This window comes from Cajanus cajan, chromosome 2 (assembly GCF_000230855.2).
Source record: "Cajanus cajan strain Asha chromosome 2, NIPB_CcT2T_4, whole genome shotgun sequence".
Taxonomy (NCBI): Eukaryota; Viridiplantae; Streptophyta; class Magnoliopsida; order Fabales; family Fabaceae; genus Cajanus; species Cajanus cajan.
The window spans coordinates 78,317,408-78,334,743 of NC_138518.1; the positions used below are offsets into that span (position 1 = coordinate 78,317,408).

Consider the following 17,336-nt stretch of genomic DNA (forward strand, 5'->3'; position numbering starts at 1 on the left):
TATCCGATTTCCAGTGGTTTTTGTCTTGTACAAATGTTGAGGGTCATTAACATTCAAAGGAAGATTCAAATCCATGAATTTGTGGGTTCCTCAATGATCAAGGAGAGCTGGACCCTCAATTCAATTCCAAACTCGCGATCAAAATTTGAGGGGAATTTATTGTTGAAAAGGCTGAAGGTAAGCAACATAAATTGTACTATTCTCACTCGAGTCCCAGCAATCAGATCTCATTATCTGAGAGATCAAGTGAAAAAAGGAAAATTGAGTTGGTCTACATCAGGCAAGGTAGAAGAACTAGTGGCTCATAACCAAATCATTGAAAGGTGATAGGTTTATGTTGCTTAGACAGAAATTGGGTGGTCATCTAAAAATCTAACTAAGGTGGTGTATTGAGTTTAGATTTTAATAGCAGTTGTAATTGTTAGTCGGTTAGCAACTTAGCACGAGGAGTGATCTTTAATTAGTACTATAGTTGTAATTGTAAGTCAAGTGCTGATATGAAGTGCAGTGAAAATATATTTCTCTTCTCTTATGTGGGATATTTTGTTAGTGAGTGAGTTTCAATAGATTAGAGTTTCAACAGAGTTGGTATCCAGAGCTGCCATTGATTCATGAACAATTCAAATGGGAATATTCCAACAACGTTTCGTTTCTTGGATAGAAAGAATATTATGACAGGCGTTGCATTCACACGAAGGTAGTGTTTGACTATCAAGAAGTGCTTGAAATAGTCTAGTATGTGATTAGAAAATTGGGACAGAACCCAACTGTGTTGTGTGACTTCAGACATTGTTGGAGCGAATGCATTTAGAGGTGAAGCAACCTATGGTGTTGGCTGTGGACAATGTTTTAGTAATAAACTTGGCAATGAATTCAATTGCATATTGAAGGTGAAAACATATAGAGACCAAATTTAAATATTTGAGAGATCAAGTGAATAAAGGGAAGATTGAACCGACGTACTTCAAGATAGTATAACAAGTGGTTGATATCATAACCAAATCACTGAAGGGTGATAGGTTTATGTTGCTTACAGTGATTAAGTATTGTATCGTGAAAATCTGAATTAAGAAAGTGTGTCGAGTATGATTCAGATTTTAATGTTAGTTATTTATGACTGCCATAACTATGAATCAGTTAACACGATAAGTACTTTTAATATTTGAATTCACTACAATTACTATTTCGAATGACAAAACTCTCCTTTTGAATACACATCTATTTTGATAAGGAGGCGTGTTGCGTGTCTAAGCTGAAAGAGAACTTGAGAGTTGATTGTGCTCAAGTACAAGGGATGTCATGTGCTTGCACAAGATAAAAACATTTCTTATCAACTTTGACCTCATTTTTATAGTAATGGGCAGAAGAGTAATTTACAAGTGATGTTGTGATGAATGAACTGAAGGAATTAATGCATGATACGCGTTTAGGAGAGACCCACTAATAATTAAGGGACATCTTTAAAGATGTAAAGGATCAAGGTGGGACAGAAAAACGATGAAAGTTAGCAACACTTGAGAAAGGAATAATTTACTACAGCTGTTAAATTCAAATGGAATGAAATGTTTGTAGGGAAGCGGGTATAAGTGCTCTATGGACAAGCCATTTTATTTTTGGGCAGGGATCATGTTTCATATTTCCAAAAAAAAAATTCACCTAATTTTTAAATTGGCATATCAAATTTTTAAAACATTACACATTTTATCATTTTATTAGTTGATCGCTTAACACATAAAATATTGACCACATAACACACTAATTACTAATATAATAAATTAACTAACATAAACTAATGTGACATACAAATGATAATATGACACATTATATTATGTTAACAAATCATGTTAACAATTAAGTTATCAAATCAATAGTCAATGTGTTATATCAACAATTAATTAATTGATTACATCTAACAATTAACTAAAGGTAACAAAATATGTAAATTTTGAAAGTTAAAAGGCAAAAAGTGCATATTCAAAAGTTTAAGTAGCAAAATTGTGAAACATGAGTAATAAAAAGTGAAATTAAGTTTCTTTTATATATATATATATATATATATTTTTTATTAGGTAAAAAAGAAATTATATATATATATATATATATATATATAAATCAAGTCTTAATAAACTTATTTCCTTCAATAATATATATTTTTTGTCAAATTTTAATGATCTAATTATTAAATTAAAAGTTCTTAATGTATAGATCAAGTTTTTAAATTTTAATTTCTTTTAAAATTATTTGATATTCATTTCATTAGTTCAAATTGATAGATAGTCATAAAAATATTTTATACGTTAATTTAAATATATATAAAGAAGTATCAAATGACTTTCAATTTTTTTTAAAAAAAAATTGTAGGCATGATTTATACAAAATATAAGTTATTGAGTGAAATAAATCTACCAAAATTTACTTTTTTTGAGTAAATGGGTCTCTCATCTCTCTTTATATATATATATATATATATATATATATATATATATATGTGTGTGTGTGTGTGTGTATGTATATATGTAATAAAGTGTGAGATTCACTTACTCTAAGAATAAGTAATGGTCTATATTAAATTTTAATAATTTAACTGTTAAATTAAAAATTCTTAATTAAATTTTCAATTTTTTTACCAAACTTTAAAATTATTTACTATTTTGTTATATTAATTTAGATTAATGGTTATTTATAAAAATATATTATACGTTAATTTGAATTTAATTTATATAAAAAAGTATTAAATCATTTTAAAATTTCGCAAAAATTTGTAGACTTAATTTATGATAAGTAACTTTTAATTAGACGGTTAAATTGTTAAGATTTGATGTATATAATAAATTATTGAGTCGAGTAACTCTATCAACACTTATTCTTGAAGTTAGTAGATCCTTTTTTTTTCTCTCTCTCCATATATATATATATATATATGCTAAAGTTTTAGACGAGTTTGTGAATGTGACTATGTGCTATTATGTTCATGATACGTATTCTGTCTGGTGCACAAGGGCAAGTATCATGCAATTTATATCAAATGTAGAACAAAACTTCATTAGGATATTCGATATATATAGTATATAGTTTTTACTATTTGTGTAATAAGCAACAGCGTATACAACTACAGAATACTTTACTACAAAAGATAATACATAATAATAATACTTTATAAGACAGAATATGTCCACCTTTGATCTTAAAAAGGCACTAGTATTAACATGAAACCAACAGCAAGAAGTGTATTCTCTGTGTGACAACCAAAAGCAATGCAACTCCAGCAACAGACGTCAAGAAGTTTATGATCCTCTAGTTAAAATGTTATAATATTTGAAATAGGGCTAAAACCATGTAGTCCCAAAACCATAAATATGCTAGTGTTGTCTTTACCTGTCAAGACAAACATTCAAGTAACTAGCAATTAATATCAATCTTCCATAGATATTAGCTGCATACATTTCAAAATTGATATCTTGATATATTTCAAGATGAAGAAAAGCAACGTAAGTGCAAGTTTGTTTGCATATTCAAGATTGTGATGTAAAAGTTATCTCAGATAGCTTCACTTTGGACGTGGAAAACCACATACCAACAGAATAGTCCATTTGTTGCAGAGCATGCTAGAAGATATAGGATATAATTCTTTCATATCCAGATATTAAGCATATTTCTATCTCTAGTCATTTTCAGCATTTTGTTTATATCTGCACTAAATGGGAATCCACCTAGTTTGTGAAGATTGTTGTCAATCCTATGCAATAACATGGTGTCAATTAATGTAACATCTAACATCTGCAATAGCCAAAATAAATGTCATCTTAAAATGCCCATAGGCAGGACATTTTTATCTGTCTGCCTACAGAGAACTAAGGGGGTGTCTAAGAAAGTACATAAGTGTTTTCTACACAGAATCATTTGTTTCTAGATCACTAGAATTTCCATTTCTTTACCACTATCTTATTATAGACAAAGAGAGGCTTACAGTTATTTGGGGACCACATTCCTTGTTTTCCCAGAATCACCAATAAACTTTGTTTTTCTCTCAAGTTTAATAATCATACTAATGTCCCAGGTCCAACAAATAGGAATTGTTTATCACCAGTCCATACATCATTATAACTAAAACTTATGTGCAAAATACTTCTCACAGTCTGATACATTACTGCTATACCAAATTGTTGAGAGTAATCATTAAATACAGGTGCGATATTACTATTAGGCTACGTAAAACAATGAATATCTCCATCATTATTGTATTATAGCAAATCATGAATCAAGGAGGACATGCCATGATTGGGGGAAAATTTTGAAATGTAAAAGAAGATGACATGTCAGGGTTTAGTCAAACCTTGGTGAAAGCAAGCTAGTGGAAGAGCCAGGAAAGCCTGTAAACACATTTGAGTAAGACTTGGTTAAATATGAAAAATTGTTGATGGGAGGAAGAGATGGTACTCTTTCTCCTTTCTTCAAAAGTTCTTGCAAGTCAAGTCTTTGCAAACTCAAGACATTCCTACTGTCCTTCCAAACAAAGGCAAGGACACCATTTTGAAATACAAAGAGTGAGCCAGGCTTTGATCCAGGGTATCTGAACCCATAACCGTTTGAAATACCCTCTCCTGTAAAAGCATGTTTGATATCCACTGACAAGGAGTCTTCATTGATGTCCCAGGGAAAGGGTTCAGATGAAGGCTCATTGATATACACAGTAAACATTGCTGAACCATTAGGATGCAAGACATAGTTAGTGCCTTCCAATATTTTTGTTGCAATAAGAAGCTTCTGATCCTGGGACTCCTCATACGAGAGCAGAAGAAGAAATAGGGCCTTTCCAGGCTTGTCTTCAGAAGGTTTTCCAGGAGGCCAACCAAACGTTCCCCCCCACAAACCGGCATAAACTTGATCTGCTGTTGGAGCTCGCAATGGCATCTTGTAAAGTGCAAACAAATTATCAGGCATATTCGGCCATGCTCGATAAGAGGATAATATTACAGTTGAGGCCTTTAATGTTAGTCCTATTGCATCGCCTGATCTAAGAAAGTCTTCAAGCTTTGCGTGCTTTATCTCACGCCTTGAAGTAAGCTTCTTGAAAATTGCATGACTTTCATTAACTGAACTAGATTTTCCAAGGATCTGTTTGAAGCTACCCCAGAAATATTCACCAAGACTTTTTTTCTTGGTGCATGGGGTGTGAACATCCCCCTTGTTCATAAGATCAGAGAAGTCCTTTGACCAGATACAACTCTTTCTCATGTCATCCAGCTCTAATTGCATTGGACCAACTACCCCGTGAGCAATTTCCTCATTGTCAATCTGACCACCATGGTTGCACATTTGACAAAGGTGTGCTCTTCTTTCCTTCAACAGCACCAAATCTTTCTTTAAGTTGTCACCATCATCTCTCAACCTAGGAAACAATGGTCCCGCTGCCATACTAGGAACATCTTGTCGAACTAGGCCAACAGTGGCTTCAAGCAACTTTCTTCTATCACTAAAAGCCAACTTGCTGAAGGGAACCATTGCCTCATTATTTCCATTCACCCTTTGTAATCTAGAAACCTCACGGTCTGACCTACAAACCTTTCCTGATGTTGATTCATGCAAGCACCTACTCTGCAACAAAGTACTACGATAATAATCATGTTCCCTAGGTTCAACCTCAAGCAATAACATATTGCAAGATTCATCTATATACTTGACTGAGCCGCCATAAACATAGTCTATTCCCTCTTCCCTTCCATGGAGAAAAAAGGTAGTTGAACCATCAAAATCACCAATAACCTCAAACACAGATGACCAAAGGATAGGACCATCATGAATCCCCAATGGACCAAGCTCCTGAGGAATTATCCTACACCCAACAACTGAAACAAAACCAGGCATAACATAGACAAGGTTACCAAGCTCAGGATTCTGATAAACCCATATTCCAAGCATTGGTTTAACACTCAAAAGGAAACGGCAAAGTGCCTTGTAAGATGACACACCCTCTCTCCACTCAACAAGGTCTTTGTGGGGCACTACCCGAAGCATGTCACATTGAGTGAACCACACTTTTTCAGATGATGCAAGAGCATAGAGACTCTTGCAGCAGAGACTGAGATTGCACACATCTCTGGGCAAAAGGAACCCTGACACCATGCCAAAAACATCATCTGGTAGACACAGAAGCAAGCTTGGATCACAGGGATCAGGTGACAACATCACGGACCCTTTTCAACAACTGAAATTTGATGGTGAAGAATTGAACTAAATTGGACACATAAATTGTGAATCTTCCAAAGTAATCTTCAATTATGGAGTCTCAGTCTAACAAACGTTAAATGACAGAGACACTTACCTACCTGAAGTGAGTTGGGTTGTTACGAAGTGCAAAATTCTCTTGATTGTGAAACGCGTTTGTGGTGGAAAAGGCAAGAATTCCAATTCATCGGAAAGGTAAGTCAACTCAAACGACCCACTTAACTCAAACTGTGATTAACACTACATCCATCTGTCACCTTCTGGTGTCATCAACATAGGAACAAAGGAGTTGCGTCAACAACTTAACTTTGGAATTTTTTCCTATGTTCTCTTTTTATTTTTTTAAACTTCATCCATTTCACGCTCTTTCACAAACTGCAAGAGAATCAATGTAGAAAAGATTTTCATGTTGCTGATTCCTTGCCTAGCATCTTCCGTGTCAGTTACTTATAAATTTACAAAACTAAAAATATTTGATGATATTGAAAAACCATAATTAATTCAAGTAAAATCAGATAAAAATGAGTTTAAAGTATTTGAATAAAATAAAATATTGTGTATGTAATTAATTTTAAGAAATCAAAATTAAATTATTTAGTGTTCGTAATTTATTAAACACACAAGACTCCCATGTGTTTGTAATCTAGTGCTCGGTGCTTCTCGATTCTAATCTTTGTTCAATTTTTATTATTTAAAATAATATTTCATCAGTAAAAATCATGTTTCATAAAGATAAATTCTTAGTTTCGATACTTAAAAGAAAAAAAATTGCATAAAGAGCACTTGTAAGAGTTTGCGAGACTTGAATTTTTTTAAAGAAATAGCTTGAGTTATGGCTAAAACTTCTTAAAATTTTTTTTTTGGCTAAAATCCTATTTTGATCCTTATAATCTTTTTTTGTTTCAATGCAGTCTCACTTTTATTTTTGGTCTCAATTTGGTCCCAAATTAATTAATTAGTTTCAATTTAGTCCCAAATTAATTAATTGATTTCAATGTAGGACTTCCGTCCAAATTATTTAAACGGAGTTAACTTTTGGGCACGTGGATGCCACGTAGATGCATACGTGGATGACAATTTTTTTGAAAACACCTGGACCCAGAACGGCCCGTTCCAAAACTGAGAATAGAATATTCTTTGTTTAATTGTGTTTTTGATCTCTCAAGTATTATAATTATGCAATTTTGATCCCTAAGATTTTAATTGAGTAATTTCAGTCCTTAAAAGATTTTAGTTGTGTAATTTTAGTTTCACAATTTTTAATTAAACAATTTTAATCTCTCAAATATCATAATTGTACAATTTTAGTCTTTCTCATTAAAAATTTAATAATTTCAAAATTTTAATATATATATATAATGTTTTAAAACTATATAATTGTTTGCTTATTTAAATTACTGTATATTATAATTTTTTTTAATGTATCGAGTGATATATATTTATTATTAATTTTTAATGGGAGAAACTAAAATCGTACTATTATGATATTCGAGGGACTAAAATTGTTTAATTAAAAATTGAAGAACCAAAATCGCGAATTGCAATTCTTTAAGGACTAAAATTACCCAATTAAAATCTTGTGGATCAAAACTGCACAATTGTAATACTTGAGGGATAAAAAATGCAATTAAACCAATATTCTTTATCAATTTTATTAAAAAATATAATAATTTTGAAAAATATTTTTTTATAGTAAAAATTTTAAAATTACTTATTTTTATAAAATACAATTGTCTTATAAATAGAGTAATAATATTTTCTTTTTCTCTTTCTGTTTGAAGAAATATTTAAGTATCACTTTATAATTTTTTGCAACTTATTTAAAATTAGAGGAATAAAATGATAAAAATTAGTAAGATAAACATAATAAAATAAAATATATAAAAATATTAATATATTTATTTTATTAGATATAACAACATAATTAAAATATAATTAATAATATATATTTTATAAAATTATTAATATTTTATATATAAAAAAAATGAAACTGGAACGGCCCGTTCTGAAACCGGAACGGGCCAGTCTGGTTGCACTTTTGGTATGTTAATTTTGCACCTGGAACGGGCCGTTCCGGATGCAAAATTAACACACCAAAAGTGCAACCAGAACGGCTCGTTCTGGTTTCAGAACGGGCCGTTCTGGATCCAGGTGTTTTCAAAAAAATTGTCATCCACGTGGCATCCACATATGCATCTACGTGGCATCCACATATGCATCTACGTGGCATCCACGTGCCCAAAAGTTAACTCCGTTTAAATAATTTGGACGGAAGTCTCACATTGAAATCAATTAATTAATTTGAGACTAAATTGAAACCAATTAATTAGTTTGGGACCAAATTGAGACCAAAAATAAATTAGAAACTACATTGAAACAAAAAAAGATTATAAGGGACCAAAATAGGTATTTAACCTATTTTTTTCTAAAAAATAACTACATAACAAAATTTACTGTATAAACCTCCATATCATAAAACTTATTGAATAAACTCATCGATAATCGTTTAATTATTTTCTTTTATCATTCAGCATATCTCTGGTCTCACCCTTTTCAATAAACCTAAAACTGAAAACAAAACAAAAGAGAAAGGAAAATGCTTGTCACGAATTCATAAATACAAAAGGAGAATATCAATTCTGACCCGCATCTTTGTGCCAATTTCTATAATCCAGTTTTATTTTAAAAAATTAATAGATTTGTTCCGTAAGCAAATTCGTGTAGAAACCTTTCATATAATATAGCGCATTGCTGAAACAGAACCATTTAAATCTACAAATAGATTCATAGTCACCTTTCGAAATACGTTTCGTAGTATCGATTCCTTAAGAAACGATCATTTCTATTTTTCTTTTCTTTCAACAAGTAGATTCCAACAAAATCATTTTGTATTTGAGCAAACGACCCAAGGAAATACCAGTTGTAACAATTTTATGGATAAGCTATACATTTAACACCCGTTGAAATTCAGTGGTAAAATCATCCAAATCAACTACATTTGTTTCTCCCCTCTCGAGTTCAGCGAGCTCTAAATTCAGCTCCACAAGCCGTTTCTGTAGTTTCTCTCCCTTGTCAGGTAATCTAGAAATCAGCGCCTGAAAAGGTTAAAAAGATATACTAAAATCAGTCCACAGTATCCTATAAAGTATAAACTACAAAAGAAGTCATCTCCCACATTGGACGGCATGAAACGTTTTGGTCACCGATAGTAAAAAGTGGAATTAAATTACTATACGTGACGTGACAAAGATATAACGAATAATATTCAGATATGAAAGTGAAATGCGCCTGCCTAAGAAAAAAACATACCGTATTTGACAGTGTTTGAGAGAAGCGATTAATTTTATCCTTGATTTCTGACTCAGTCAATTTACCAGCACTGCTAGGAGAATAACTCTTTTTGTTGGTCCTAACATCCTTAGGATTAAATGCAAACTCGGTCCTAGTTTAAAGCAAAAATGAAAAGAAAAGAAAAAATCAAATCAAAACCAAAAGCATCATTTAATTTCTAAAAAAGTGTAATGATAGGCATCATACCCATCAGCAATATGCTCATTTGAAGATGACCTTGAAGTTCCAATATATTTAGTTCCATGATTCCTGCAACCATTGTAATTGATGGAACTTTTGGTTTCGATAAAGCAATTGGTAAACATATAAATAGTAATTACAAACATCCAAACAATAAGCACATTTCAAATTTCGGCATATTTCTCATAAACTAGTTAAAAGCATACTGTAAACAATAAACGGTATGGAGCTTCATATTTCAAATTCAGTAGTTCAGCTTTCAGTTAGTGGCATAAAACGCTCTAGGAAAATTCAGCAATACATTTGGTATAAAACAACAATAACACATGAAACAAAAATCACATTTGTAGCCCTCTGACGGAACAACATTATTTCACTACAAATCATTAAATTCCAATATAGTAAACAATTATGAGCAATGAGCATACACCTAAACAGAGCTGGGAGTACGGCTTTTGTATTACGAGATTGGGCTGTAACAGTAAAGCCCATAAAATTACGGACCTGAGCCTAAAAACGTAAGTGCATTTTTAATTTTTGGCTTATGCGAGTTGATCCACATACCCAATAAGTTCACAGATCAACCCATTAATCTACAAAAAGCTAAATATCATTCGTAATAATTTTAATTATTTGAGTGGAAAAATAACATGTTAAAAAGTATTAACAAGCAAAAAATTTATAAAAATAAAAATAAAAATGCAGGCCAGCCTGGAATCGACCTGTCTAAGTTTAACCCGTTGGATTATGCAGGCCCACATGGACTGACCCATTTTTAACAGTATGGTGCAAGCCGGTTGACCCACAAGCTCGCCTATCACCTAAAGAAGGACAATGTTCACGAAGCATTACCTTATAACTTCGTCATCCTCAGGGTCAGCTCGAACTGGCGCTGTCTTGGAAAAGAGTAAACTGTGGTGACTAACTCCAGCTATGCCTTTACTTTTCAAAAACTCTATATGTGCTTTGAAAGAGTCATCACTGCACAAAATACAAATACATACTCCTTATGATAAAAATCAGAAGATTTAGCTCAATTTATGAGTACTGTTTGTTTGACAACTTATTTTAAAGGATAGTAACTTTCTTTACCAGCTTCCAGAATGCTTTATTTTATATATATATATATATATATATATATATATATATATATATATATACACATATATATATAATTTTTCTGGATAAAAAAGCCTCTAAATACACTATATCATGTCATTCATAAAATTTCAAAATGAACAGCAAAAGATCAAAAGGTCTATCGTGGGATAAATATGCACAACATATCAGTTATATTAATTGAGTAAATAGAACAAGATAGTATAAAGCACCAATGAATATCACGGATCACCGAAAGTGAGATAAGCTAAAGCACGTGTTAATGTTAAAAAAGTTAAATTATACCAAAAACACATTTCAAAATTGTAGATTCATTACACTGTGTATTGACGATCGTGCTCCTCATTCAATTGCCTTTGAGTAACAGATACATCAAATCCTTCTTTTGGAAGGCTGAAAAGCTCCCTAAGATCCTGCAAGGGATGAATGGAAGATTACACCCATTAACAACTTTATTGAAGATGCAAATGTATTTTTGTCAACTAAAAAAATATCCCACTAAACTTGTACCTGCTGGCTAAAGTACCGAATTTGTTCTTTATGTTCAGTAGCAGTTTTGAATAATCCTCCCTTATATACCTATAAAACATGCAATTTCAGTGTGAAAAAAGTCAATGTCTAAAGTACATATTTTTTGCCCATGTAGTTCAATCAAAACTGTGACATACATACCCACACCATACATACATAAAATTATACATACGCACATAATCACTTTTTTCAGCATGCATGTATGCATACTTATATACCGGTATATGTATCCATGTTCATTGCATTAATACTTCACAAAAACAATGAAAAGGGAAAAAATTTACCTGCTTCCTGTAGATCTTTTCTTCAACAGTTCCACATGTCATCAATCTATATACAATAACATCTTTCATTTGACCAATTCGATATGCACGGTCAACGCTTTGATTATCCGTACTGTTAGAAACAATGAAATTATAGCGTTTTACAAGAAACATAAGCAAAAATACCTCCCTCAAGGAAGGACTCAAATTAATAGATCTATGCAATCAACACTAGCTTAATCTAGGGCCGAATGCAAAATAGCTTAATCTCAATCGGATATAAGGCTAATATACCAAAACGATCAAATGCAAAATAAGAAACAAAATAACTAATATTCACAGGAGGAATTTTTATCTAGCTGCATGTACGGTGAAATTTTAGGACATTAAAGCCACTAGGAGCAAATTTTGCAAGAGATAACAGAAAAGCTAGAGAGAGGAGGCATCAGGCATGTATTTAGCTTTGCAGCCATTTTCACTCTCCCGAGAAACAAAATGACATAATATTTTAATTACCATTCAAAGACCAAAAAATAACCTTCGAAATCCTCACTTGAAAAAAGATTAAATAAAATATCAACTTTTTTTCATCACTTTTACACTTGAGTTTTAAAACAATCTTCTCAAACATAATAGGAAAACTGGGGCGGGGGAAAGGGGGAAATGTTTTAGCATCAATTCAACACCCTGGTGACAGTTAACGATGTTCAAAGAACAGTCAATGAATCATTCATTTACTGACTTGGCAAACCACTTAACTAAATAATATTTCCTAAATTAGAAAATACCAATAATTCCACCTTTTTGTAAATTTTCCACAAAAATTAGATTAAATTTAAAGTCATGGTAAAGGACTACTTTAAAACTTACCTTGGGTTCCAAGCAGGATCAACTACAATCACACGATCTGCTCTTGTAAGTGTTAATCCTAAACCACCAACCTGAGATGTCAAGAGAAATATAGGAGCTCCAACACCTTCTTGGAAATCCTGAAATTAAAACAACAGGTGGCATAACACAGAAGAACATTTAGGAAATTGAGAAGGTTACTAAGTTAACCGTGCAAAGCACTTACATTAACAATTTGTAGTCTGTCACTGGCTTTTGTTGTGCCATCAATTCGTAAAAAGTCATAACCTTTATATAGTAGACATTCCTATAATAAAGCAATAGAAAACACTTAAAAATCAAGTCTCGAAGAAAAGCATACAACAATAAAATGATGAAGCAAGGACACTGACATACATGAAACAGTTAAGCAAATGTTTGACTCTTCCAATAATTGAAAAACATTAGGAAATAATTTCTGAACCAACCTGAATAAGATTAAGCATCTTGCGAGTCTGAGAAAATATAAGCACACTATGCCCTTCTGGGATCAACTTATCCTACAGCATAAAATATGAAATATAACATTATGCAAAGTAGTAAAAACTAGTATATAAACTGCGAGATCAGGACTTACCAATAATGACATAATGAAGGAAATTTTGCATGACACATCTTGCTCATCTTTAAACTTATCTGTGTCTGCAACATCTGCTATGTGCATTGCCAATTTTTCTGCAACATTAGCCTCTTCTGGCTTTAGCATTGACTCCATGCCTTCCAACACATCCTCAGCTGCTCGCTTTGTCAACAGAAGCGGATGATCACATATTTTCTTCAAAATCTGATCATTTAAAAGATTTTTCAAAAGATGAAGGCATAGCCAGATAAGAGGGGGGGAAACATTATATGAACACAGCAAGAAAGACAGTAGCATAAATAACATGACAAAAATTACAGTAAGGGCAGCCAGCGGTGAGCCATCAAATGCTGAGAGAACAATCTCACTCTTTAAAAATGCTTCATAAAGATGCCGCTAGAGGAAATACAAATAAAATAAAGTCGTCAAAATATGTAAGTGTAACCTTGTAAAATAAAATGAAAAACAACAAAGAATTGCATATTAAACCTGAACACTGGTCAGTCGAAGCCACACAATGATCTCTTGTTTCTGAGAAAGCTTTGCAGATGTTTGCTCGTCATCTTGACTGAAAACCTCACTCTTCAAACGTCTCAAAAAGTAAGGCTGAATACGATCTCTTAGTTCCTAGTGAGAAAGGAGCAGTGATAACACTTAAGCCAAAGTGAAATTTGTTATCAATTGATGATCAGAATATGACAGATCACTGCATAAGTACATATTATTACAATGAAATCCATTATATTCTAATATTTTATCAAGGAACAGATTAAAGTGGAATAGTAGAAAGCATAACTAAACAAATTCATATTATAAGCTCAAGATCAAAACTAATGTAAAGGCCAAGACTCAAACTAGATTTTGGAACACTAATAATCCTTACCTTTGCTACAGATGAACCAATACGCTTCTCCCTGTCAGAAGCATTTTTGTCATTTCCACGAAGTATGGGTGTCTCAAATTTTTCTTTGAACCTGAGAGATTATATATTTTTTTAAGTTACAAGAACCTTAACTAAATTAAGAATGTAGCCTGAAAATTATTATTACCATTTGTTGTCACCAAGTAACTCTGGGCAACAGAAATTGAACAATGCCCACAACTCCTGTTAGGAAGTTTTAAGAATGAAAACCATTAAATAAGGTAGAATAATCTAAATTTCAATCATTATTACAAAAAGCAAAGCAGAAACACCATGTTAAAAAAAATTGATTGGTGATTATAAAATGAGACAGTTTATACCAAAATACCTTCAAATTATTTTGCAAAGGCGTGCCACTAATGATAATGCGATGAGCACTTGGTATTTCAAGCAAACTTTTAGCCCTTTGTGTGCTTGGGTTCTTTATAAGGTGCCCCTAAAGTTAAGAACATTTGGAAAACAAGAAAAAATTAAAACATTTTCATATTATTGAAATTTCAGTACACTACTGAATGAACAACATGAATAGATACTCATAAGCAGCCACATAACAGTCCCTACTACTTAAATATGTGACAAGAAACTTACAAGGTGAGCTTATTACATGAGCATACCAGAATACTACACAAGTCAAATTTCACACTGAATCTTTGGACCCCATTAATAATGACATAGTTATTTGTATGTCTAGTTAATAAGCAATACTGCACAGCATGCAGCCATGTACAACATATGTATACATTTGTTGTTTCTGCCATAACTAATTTAACAAACACTTCACCGTTCCAACTTCAAATTTACTTTACCCCCTTTCCTGCTATTTGGAAGCTTTATCTTCCTTTCTAATAAAAGTTGATTAAGCTGGGTTGAAATGCTAACTGACTACCTTAATTATTTACAAAATTAAAAGAAGTCCATAAAAGGAAACAAAGCAGTAAGGCAAAATATGCATGACAAAAATGGACTGCAAGTAAAACAATCCAAGCACCCACCATTCAATAGGTTTTAAATAAAACAAACTCATCCTTACTTCATCAAGTATCATGTAGTCCCATGTAGTGCCATCTTCACTTTCATCGTCATCAAAATAATTATCCCCCCGTAAGGACTTAGAATTGTTGCGGACAATATCATATGTTGTGAGAAGAACTCCTTTGTCCTAGAAAGAGGCATGAGAGTATAGTTGAAGATTGGCAGAAACAAATAACTCAGAAACATCCAAATAGCAAGAAATCTCAAGCAATCAATTAAACATCCACAAGTGAACCAAATTTAACTGAGTATTTTCCAAAATAAATTGAGGCAGTCACCCCCCCTCCCATAAAATAGTTCCCCTTCCAAATCCCCTTCCTTATTCTGTATTCCTGACAGCCATTAGGCACAGGTATGAATTTAACGTTGAAGGTATTTCTCAGTTTAATTAAGAAAAACAAGAAAGATCTATAACCTGAAGTATGTACTGAAGTTCATATTCTCTGAGTTTCGTAGAAGTTCCAAAATATCTGCAGAAAAGCACAAATTGTTGGTTCTTGTTCTTAATAGAAATGTTTCAACTTTGCATTTCAGATAAACTACTCAGATGAATAAATTAAGGCAGCCTCACTCTCTTGTCTTCTCGGATAGACCAACAGCTGCCAATTCTTTAATCCAATGTGGCAATAAGGTTTTCGGTGCTACAACCAATACCCTTCTAATTAAACGAGAATGAAAGAGTCCAGCTAGAAAGCCACACATCTGCAAACCATCCAGCATTGACAATCATGAACCAGCTATTGCAAAATACAATTTCTCAAGGTTCTGCTATTCATTTCCTTACCTGCATTGTTTTCCCCAAACCCATGTCATCCCCCAAGATTCCACCTTTTCCCAGACAATGCAAAGACCAGAGCCACTTCAATCCCTCCCGCTGATGCGGATACAACATTTTCGCAATTTTAGCCTGCAACTTGTAAGTCGATCTGGGGCCAGTCAAAGTTATAGACCCATCATTCTCAGGCTCAAAATGATCCACCTCTTGAACAGAGTCATCTGAATCATACTCAATACCGCCACTCCCATCATTCTTAGCACCCTCTGACAAGCTCTCCTGTGGTTGAGAGAACGAAGACCCTGCACTCCCATACTCTAAACCCACGTCATCACAACTTTCTTTCCCTCCAACCAAACCCTCAACACGCTTCGGAGCCGGCTTCCTCTCAACCGATAACAACTCAAACTTGGAGTTCAATTCATTCAAAATATCCCTAATTTCGTTCTTGCCCCCACTCTCCTCAATCTGGATTGTGTTCCTCGGGGCCGGCGAATCAAGGTCGATGAGTTCATCAAACTTGGACTCATCAACTGCCACACTTTTGCTGGCATCTTCATGCACAACCTTGCAGAGGCGGCGTCGCCCCTGCACTTTCACCTTCGTCTTCTTTTCTTCCTCTGAAAAAAAAAAAAAAAAGACTTTAGCGACGCTGCTAATTACATAATCAAGCATGGCGGAGAAGACAGCACTCACTAGGGTAAGAAATAGCCACGTGAGGTGGAGCTTCTTGTTGTTCTTGAAGCTTGATCGGTTCGTGTTTCTCATCCGAATTTTGCCCTAATAACGGAGTAAGGCAGATTTTAACGAGGGTGGTGATTGCAGATTGAGGTGAAACAGAAAAGGATGAGACTTACTAGGAGTAGCGGAAGATTGAACATAAAGATGGGGAACATCGTTGGATGAAGCTTGTTGTTGTTCCTTGTTTGGTTCGTCCGTGTTGAACCCTAATAATAGTAGTAGCAATTGTTATACTTGTGGGAAATGAGGAGTGAGGATTAAATAGAGAGTGAAGGTACCGATTGGAGAATCGAAATCGGTGATTATGGAAAAGTGAGGGATGTTTTGGTGTTGTTGGTTTGTGGTGGAGGATTCATCTGTGGAAAAGTAGAGTGTGAGTGTGAGTGTGATTGAGGAGAGACGTAGAAATGAAAAGAAGGAAGTGAGAAACATACCGAAAGAGGGTTTGGGAGGAGCAGAGTGATCTTGGAGGAAGCGATAGTGACTATCGTTGAGGCTCATTGCTTTCTTCGTCTTGTTCGCCATTTTCTTCTCTTCTCAAGCCAATGCCAAATCACGCTTTTATTCCCTCACTCCTGCGCTTCCCGCTTGCTTTCCTATTTTTGAATTTCATCCACTTTAACCTTCTTATCAATACTAATATATAGAGGGAATACCTTTTTCAAAAATTACCTTGATCTCTATTTTTTCTGACCATTATATCCTTTTATTTTAAAAAATTAAAAAAAA

At 33.3% G+C, this 17,336-nt stretch overlaps 2 protein-coding genes across 6 annotated transcripts; both read right to left on the bottom strand.

The window, feature by feature from the left end:
* Positions 1-3,026: 3,026 nt before the first annotated feature.
* On the bottom strand, positions 3,027-6,620 carry LOC109790029 (F-box protein At5g39450). Of its 3 annotated transcripts, none has more exons than XM_020349118.3 (3): positions 6,327-6,620; positions 4,334-6,205; positions 3,027-3,375 (listed from the first exon to the last, which is right to left on the bottom strand). In XM_020349118.3, the coding sequence occupies exons 2-3, from the start codon at positions 6,184-6,186 to the stop codon at positions 3,372-3,374; spliced, it is 1,857 nt and encodes a 618-aa protein (XP_020204707.2). In that variant the 5' UTR covers positions 6,187-6,205; positions 6,327-6,620; the 3' UTR covers positions 3,027-3,371. The 3 variants fall into 3 exon arrangements, with proteins under 3 accessions (XP_020204707.2, XP_020204706.2, XP_082925319.1); XM_020349117.3 differs by having other exon boundaries at positions 6,323-6,620; XM_083069193.1 differs by having other exon boundaries at positions 4,334-6,620.
* A 2,400-nt stretch (positions 6,621-9,020) lies between these two features.
* Positions 9,021-17,218, bottom strand: CHR24 (chromatin remodeling 24). 3 transcript variants are annotated; one of them, XM_020349107.3, is made up of 24 exons: positions 17,042-17,218; positions 16,886-16,963; positions 16,724-16,813; positions 16,563-16,646; positions 15,876-16,486; positions 15,663-15,793; positions 15,507-15,561; positions 15,090-15,218; positions 14,388-14,495; positions 14,187-14,242; positions 14,021-14,111; positions 13,627-13,764; positions 13,456-13,533; positions 13,135-13,341; positions 12,986-13,057; positions 12,745-12,825; positions 12,540-12,658; positions 11,691-11,802; positions 11,386-11,454; positions 11,194-11,288; positions 10,609-10,737; positions 9,763-9,825; positions 9,535-9,667; positions 9,021-9,320 (listed from the first exon to the last, which is right to left on the bottom strand). In XM_020349107.3, the coding sequence occupies exons 1-24, from the start codon at positions 17,130-17,132 to the stop codon at positions 9,168-9,170; spliced, it is 2,973 nt and encodes a 990-aa protein (XP_020204696.2). In that variant the 5' UTR covers positions 17,133-17,218; the 3' UTR covers positions 9,021-9,167. The 3 variants fall into 3 exon arrangements, with proteins under 3 accessions (XP_020204696.2, XP_020204697.2, XP_082925320.1); XM_020349108.3 differs by lacking the exon at positions 16,886-16,963; XM_083069194.1 differs by lacking the exons at positions 16,563-16,646; positions 16,724-16,813; positions 16,886-16,963.
* Between the last annotated feature and the right edge of the window lie 118 nt (positions 17,219-17,336).